Source organism: Sinocyclocheilus anshuiensis, unplaced genomic scaffold (assembly GCF_001515605.1).
Source record: "Sinocyclocheilus anshuiensis isolate Anshui unplaced genomic scaffold, SAMN03320099.WGS_v1.1 scaffold1430, whole genome shotgun sequence".
Taxonomy (NCBI): Eukaryota; Metazoa; Chordata; class Actinopteri; order Cypriniformes; family Cyprinidae; genus Sinocyclocheilus; species Sinocyclocheilus anshuiensis.
This window is the reverse complement of record NW_015555721.1, coordinates 8160-15462: the sequence shown is the minus strand read 5'-3', so window position 1 is coordinate 15462 and position 7303 is coordinate 8160. Positions and strand designations below refer to the sequence as shown.

The 7303-nt window shown below is 36.3% G+C and overlaps 2 protein-coding genes across 2 annotated transcripts in view; one reads left to right on the top strand and one right to left on the bottom strand.

The window, feature by feature from the left end:
• Window positions 1-426, bottom strand: part of hbba2 (hemoglobin, beta adult 2) — a 12628-nt gene extending 12202 nt beyond the window's left edge. Inside the window, exons 1-2 of the mRNA XM_016465660.1 lie at window positions 276-426; window positions 12-169 (exon numbers count right to left, since the gene is read on the bottom strand). Of these exons, the coding sequence (XP_016321146.1) occupies window positions 12-169; window positions 276-367 (250 nt within the window). The 5' untranslated portion in view covers window positions 368-426. The remainder of the gene's footprint in view (window positions 1-11; window positions 170-275) is intronic.
• A 1140-nt stretch (window positions 427-1566) lies between these two features.
• Window positions 1567-2448, top strand: LOC107672462 (hemoglobin subunit alpha-like). Its single transcript, XM_016465661.1, has 3 exons — window positions 1567-1701; window positions 1799-2006; window positions 2219-2448. Exons 1-3 carry the CDS (start codon window positions 1607-1609, stop codon window positions 2345-2347), a joined length of 432 nt encoding a protein of 143 aa, XP_016321147.1. The 5' UTR covers window positions 1567-1606; the 3' UTR covers window positions 2348-2448.
• Window positions 2449-7303: the final 4855 nt, after the last annotated feature.

Here is a 7303-nt window from a genome sequence, read left to right as displayed (position 1 = left end):
AGAGTAAGTGCCTTTGATGCCATCCAAGTTCTTCACAGCTTTTTCCAACGCATTTAGCACAGTTTTCCCATGGTTTGACACCTTGGGATTGCCCAGGATTGCAGCCGCACTGGATAGGTTTCCAAAGGAACCGAAATACCTCTGAGTCCAGGGATATACAATCAGCACCCTGCCATGAGAAACAATGAAAATACATAAATCCAATGTCTGTTCAAAATGCACCACTGAATGAACAACATGTTGTGTATATCATCATTTACACACTGTTAAATTACCTTGCCAGAGCCTGGGGTCCGATTTCACCGACGTTAATTTTGCCCCAGACACTCGCAATAGTATTGCGCTCGGAATCTGACCACTCCACCATTGTGATTATCTCTTTACTTTTTCAACAAGTGTGAATGCTGCTGAACATAGATAGATGCGCGCGGAGTTTTTATTTATACTTGCGTTCTCCGCCCCACATCAGCCGCTAAGACTGATTGGCTATGTGTGGTACCTAGTTGGATCCGATCCTAGTTAATGTTACATTTTGATTAGAAACTGCGAAGTTTGATTTGTCAGAAATATATTTCAAACATCATCAAATATGTGTGGATCTATCAATCAACAAAATCACGATCTTTATGTGTATTGTGCTTGTCTAATCAAGGCTGTACGTGATTTGTCTAAATAAAAACTTTATTTACACTATAGTTATTAGCCTACTCAAAACCAATAGGCAGATGAGAGTCATATTAACAAAATGAATGGCAAATAATCAAAGTATTCGAATTAATATTGTAATATTTGGACACATTAATCAGTGGCAAACAGCTGAAAAGCTCAGGTGTGGTAGGCTATATGCATTTAACATCGAATTAACCAAAACGACCCATCTAATACCTAATTTAATTTTTTTTTTGCCTATTTTAACGAGTTCCAGAGCTTTTTCCTTTATCTGGACACCCAGACCCGCTCCTCCCGTTTCAAAATGTTCTTAATTTGGTAAACTTTGATAACCGTGGATGTCCTGTTCTTTTTTAATTTGTCCCACCCTTTAGGTGGCATGTAATGTCCCCAAATGACCCCAAAGCATCTCATACATGCAAAGACAGTCGACTGAATATAAATTGCATCTTAGTGGAATAATTAAAACAAAACAAATAAAAAAAGGACAATATTATTTTTTTATTTCAGACAAAAAAAATTTAGTAGCCTACATTCAGACACATTCAATACATTATTTCCTTTTTTCTACTCAGTGAAAACAACGTAATTGTTTATTGTGGATTATTATATTCGATACTCTATTTCTGCAATTGTTTTAGTGTATTGATGATAGAAAATAGACAACTGGATTTCTAGGCACTTTCTGTTTTTTTTTTAAATAAATAACATACATAAATATAAAAAATTAAATAAATATAGCCATTCAGTATTTTTGATAAAATACTGAATGATGAAATTAATTGACAAAAAATAGTCTGAAGCCTAAATTTTGGCTGAAGTCTGAGAGGTGGAGCTGGTGAGTTGTTGGGTGTGGCAGCACTGCGCGTTATAAAAGACCCCTTATCCTACACCTAAAACTCTGCTCTTGTAATAACAAGGTGGAAAAGATCGGAAAATGAGTTTGACAGCTAAGGATAAAGATGTGGTCAAGGCCTTCTGGGGTAAAATCTCTAGTAAGGCCGACGCCATAGGCCAAGAAGCTCTGGGAAGGTAAGAGCTCCACATTTAAATTCATTTTTTATTTCAAAAACACCTAAAAATCTGGCAAAAACTATGTGCACTAAACGGATTCTTCTGCTTCCCGCAGAATGCTTACTGTCTACCCTCAGACTAAAATATATTTTGCTCATTGGCCTGATTGTTCTCTCGGCTCTGCCCAAGTGAAGAAACATGGCAAAACTGTGATGGGAGCCATCACTGATGCTGTGGGCAAAATGGATGATCTTATTGGTGGACTGAGCTCCTTGAGTGATCTCCATGCCACCACGCTCCAGGTAGACCCTGAAAACTTCAAGGTGAGATACTTAATAATGTGCTGTTTGTGCAGCTTTTCAAACCTGTTTCAATCAACGTGTTAAATTAATCTGACACACTCAAATCATGGTATTGACTGAGCACTCTACTGAGTTAAATAGAAATGAGACATCCAAGATGTGAAATAAAATGCGAATTATTAATTCATAGTGCATTAACTGTTCATTTACTACTTTTTGGGTTATTTTTTCAGATTCTGTCCCATAACATCCTCGTGACTCTTGCAGTTCATTTCCCCGCTGACTTCACCGCAGAAGTGCACGTGGCCGTGGACAAGTTCCTTGCGGCTCTGTCTGCAGCCCTCGCTGATAAATACAGATAAACTCATCATCCCGGGGCTTCTCGTGCATCTGCAAACAGAGGTACTTTAAATGATAAAGCTAAAATATCAGATGCAGTTAATAAAATCTATAACAATCAAAATGTCTCTTCTATGTGTTTTTCCGGTCGACATGAACCAAATCAGTTTGAGACAAATAGGCTGCTTTGCATGATTGATTGTCCTTAACAACGAAGGAGAACACAGTTATTTGTATCCTCCCATTGTAAATCGGAGCTCAAAGGAGGAATCTTTCTATTTTACGAATTTCATTATGGCTGCTCCGTTCTAATAAGTTCCTCTTATTTACTCATATAGCCTAACCTTGAAAATATTTTAATTCTTGCTGAAAAAAAAATGTGAAAATGTGAACCAGCAGTGGTGTAAACTAGTAAAACACTCTGAAAATATAGTGACATCTAGTAGAAATTGCATTGTGTAGATCCAGGGGTGTAAAAAGTCCTACTCCAAAATTCTCCTTCCTAAGTAGATGTACTGTGTAAATATTTTACTCAGTTAAAAGTAGCCTACAAGTATCTGGCCAAAAACATACTTGAGGTGAAAGTAAAAAAAGTACATCTTTAAATTGTACTTATTACAAAAGTAAATGCAAATCATCTTCTCAATGCAAAGTGAAAAAATAATGCATGAAATGTTTTTGAAAGCGATTATCATTTTGATTGATTACGCTTTACAATTATAGGCTGTCTACAATAAGTTGCTTATTTGTACATGCAACATGTAGCCCATATCAAAATTAGTCAAATGAATAACTATATTTTCACATATTTCTATTTGAAAAATATATTTCTATATTTCCATTTTGATGAATTCATAAATATATTTTTGTTCTTTCATATTTTTGTCCGTTCTTAATAAACCACTTGTCTGGTGACTGAAATCTCTAAATGTGCACTAAATAACTAGGCTATATACCGAACAGGGCTGCGTTTCCCCAAACATAACGCTACGTTCAAGTTATACCTTAAGCTGTACCTTATCGTACGTGTTTCCCGATATGTTCTTAGTTTAGTTTACCTTCTGTAAGTCATATTTTCGTAAGGTTGGTCTGGACCACTCCTAGCTATACCTTATCATCACTGTTGACAGTTCACAGTTCTTTATATTTCAGTCTATACGAATATACTGTAATTCTAAAGTTGTAATAGCCTACTCCCAGTGTTTAATAAAGACAAATTGAAGTGTTTTGATGCAAAGAATAATATTGTCATTAGACTGATGGTTGTTAGCTTTTTTTTAATATATTATCCAAAGGTACATCAGCTGGCAATCCATTAGGCAATAAAGGCTTAGGAGTCTATTTAAAGTGAATAATTGAGGTGGGGAGTTTGGCCAAAGTATGGCACCGATACAACGAATGGTTGTGCTAAATCAAAGACAGGGCCATCTGTGGAGCCATTTAGTGTATATACTCTAAAACGTAGGGCTGCGTTTCCCGATAACGGTGTCTCTAGGGGGTAGCTCCGTCAAGTTTGTCTCTACAAAGTTTGACCAACAAGATGTAAAAGCTGCTGAATTTGCTCCCGTGGCAGGCGACATTTTTGTAGAATTGTATCTTTTGACATGGTAGCTATTCTGACACTATTATGAAATAGTGCACATACACTAACTGGCTCCGCGGCAGCCGTCTTTAATTTAGGACAACTATTCGCCTAATGACTAATGTCTCGCTGCCATAGTTTGACCAAACTCCCCATAACATGAATTCCCTTTAAATAGACTCCTAATTATGTGCTGCCTAATATTTTGCCAGCCGATGTGCCTTTGTATATTATAATGGAAAAACTAACAACCATCAGTATAATGACAGTTTTATTCTTTGCATAAAAACACTTCAATTAATTGAACACTAATTGAACACTGGGTGTATTACAACTTTAGAATTGTAATATTTATTTGGTTCTGCACTTTTTCTTGCCACAGAATTACAATCGTATCGACTGAAATGTGAAGAAGGTTTTTTCACAGTGGTGGCCACTAGCGGAGTGAGCTGTGAACAGCGATAAGGTATAGCTAAGAGTGGTCCAGACTAACCTTACGAACGAATGACTTACAGAAGGTATACTTAACTAAGAACGTTTCGGGAAACACGTATTAACGTAAAGGTACAACTTAAGGTATAACCTACGAACGACGTAGCGTTAAGAAGGTTTCGGGAAACGCAGCCTAGGTCTCCTGGATACCTTCAGAAGCAGATACAGAAGCTGCAATTCTATAAAAAAATTCTATATATATATTCGCCAAATTCAGCAGTATAATATAAATGACCCTTTCAAAGTTATACTGCCAGTTACATTAAATATTTGCGCGTGACGTTGCAGGTTCGTGCACTCATTTCGAAATTATATAAAATATCCAGCCAGGGTTGAATTTAGTTTGCAATTTCAACTATTTCTGAAGTGCTTCTTGCTGTAAGCAATGGTATCAGAATGTCCCCCCCCCCTTTTGTTAAAAGCTATTAAAATTATGACGCAATGTCTCGTGTAGGTTTTTTCCCCCTTGTATTTTATGTGGTGACCACTGGGCATATATTTTTCTGTTTTCTTCCCTGATGTTATATGCTGCTAAGAGTCTTCGCAGAGCGCTAAGAGACAACGTAATCGGGAAACACCGCCCAGAGTTGTATTAGGAGAGGGACACCAATTTTCTTACACTGAACCCTTTTCCGAGGTACAAGTACTCTGAGATCCAGATAATGGCTATATAATTTCTATATAACGCACATATATCTGCATATATGGCCCAAGTAGTAGTATCCTACACTATGTGTCAGATTGGTGATCTATGACCTGATTTATGACCTGATTTATGACCCCCTGTCAGCGTTGATTCTGTCATGTCAGTCAGGGGTGATAAGACTCTGGTGACATGGCAGTCAGGGTGACAGAGGGGTCATATAGCCATAAATCAGGTCATAAATCTGACCATGTACACATTTGACATATGACAACCTGTCAATCAACGCTGACAGGGGGTCATAAATCAGGTCATAAATCAGGTCATAAATCACCAATCTGACACATAGTGTAGGATACTACTACTGGCCCACCTTGCAGAATGTCACCTTCAAAATGTAATATATTAATCTTTGTCAAAGCGTGCAAAAGATTGCAAAACTCTTCCTCAGTGTCACATTTGCCAGTGCACACATGTCAATTTAATAATCGCAGTTTATGGACATCCCAATATATGCGCAGGCATCACATTCAGCCAAAAAACACCAATGTCATATATCAAAATCATTTTCAAACACATCACCATATGAAAATATACCTGTATATCTTATATTTATAAATACACATATAATTATATATATATATATGTATATGGGTGATTCTATAATTGGAAATACATTTGGCATTGCAGAAAGTAAAGAAAAAAAACTTTTCACTAACAGATTTTTTTTTTAGTTAACTATTATTAATATTTAACATACATTGGTTTCCATGACCTCTCACGAGATCTTGGCAAAAAGTCTCAGGATTTATTTCCAGAACAGGATGCATGATGGGATACACTAAGCCTCGAATACGGCTCCGGAGCGGTATTCAAGATAGTGTGGGTTTAGTGCGCGTTAAGGGCACTGCGCTTTGGCGTTTTTAAGACCTGGGACAGTCTTGCGCACGCGCTCTCAAGTGGCCAAGACCGCAAGTGTGGGTATTTGGACAAGGGGAAAGACTCCCCCTGTCCCTTGGTATAACTTTTACATTTCCTGTGATCATATGAAACAGTAGGCTATTGAGATTTGTTGTGTTCTTGGTCATGTTGTGCTGGTGCAGCAGCGCCACCCGGTGGCAAATCTTAGTATATCAGGAATCGGAAATAATAACAATTAAATTTGGGTTGTACAAAACATATACCACAGTATATGTGCCAATTTAAGCACATGGGTGATTCTATAATTGGAGATACATTTGGCATTGCAGAAAGTTAAGAAAAAAAACTTTTCACTAACTGATTATTTTTTCAGTATCTTATTTAAAACATATTTAATTTTAATAATTCAGTGCTTGCCAAACACAAGTTACTTCCTTTTTTTACCTTTAATGAAAAAAAGATGTCTTTATGGTATTGTTTGTCAACTCTGTTAGGGACAAATTAGCCAATGTGTAGAAATAACAATAAATCATAAGAGGAAAAATCCTTCTTGTTTCATTAGACAAACAGTCCTTACATTCCATCACTTGAAACTGAGATAATATTTCACCTATGCATACCTTAAAAATAAAAAAAAATACCTATGTCTTCATAGAACCGTCCACTTGGAGCAAATATTTTTCATCTGAAAATGTATTACATAAAAAATCTGTTTTCCTTTTGATATTGTGGTAACAGATTTGACACTTTATAAAATAACTCTTGGTGTAAGAACTTTTAGATTAAAATATTTTCTTAGAGAGAGCACATAGACTTAGGAAAAATCCTTCTTGTTTCATTAGACAAACAGTCCTTACATTCCATCACTTGAAACTGAGATAATATTTCACCTATGCATATCTTAAAAAAAAAAACAAAACCTATGTCTTCACAGAACCGTCCACTTGGAGTAAATATTTTAAATCTGAAAATGTATTATATACAATATCCAGTTAAAAAAAGGAAATGTTGTTGAAATATTATAAGGGTGCAAAAATAAACCAATAATGTTTATTAGATTTTAAACAACAATTTTATTGTTTTTTTTTTTGTGAAAATAGTTCATAAACAGAGTTGACCCTTTAAGTAACAGAATTGTAAAGTAAAAGAATTGACAGAAGTGTCCGATGGACTGTCAATTCTGTTACCGCATTGTCGGCATTGTTACTCTACCTTGGTAACAGAGTTTGACAGTCTAGCGAAAAAATTGACAAAAATCTAGCGTAGCTCTGTTCTGGCAGGTCACGTTAGTCAAGCTCGCATCAGCTGACTCTCAGCTGATCCCCATCTACCTATGGGACT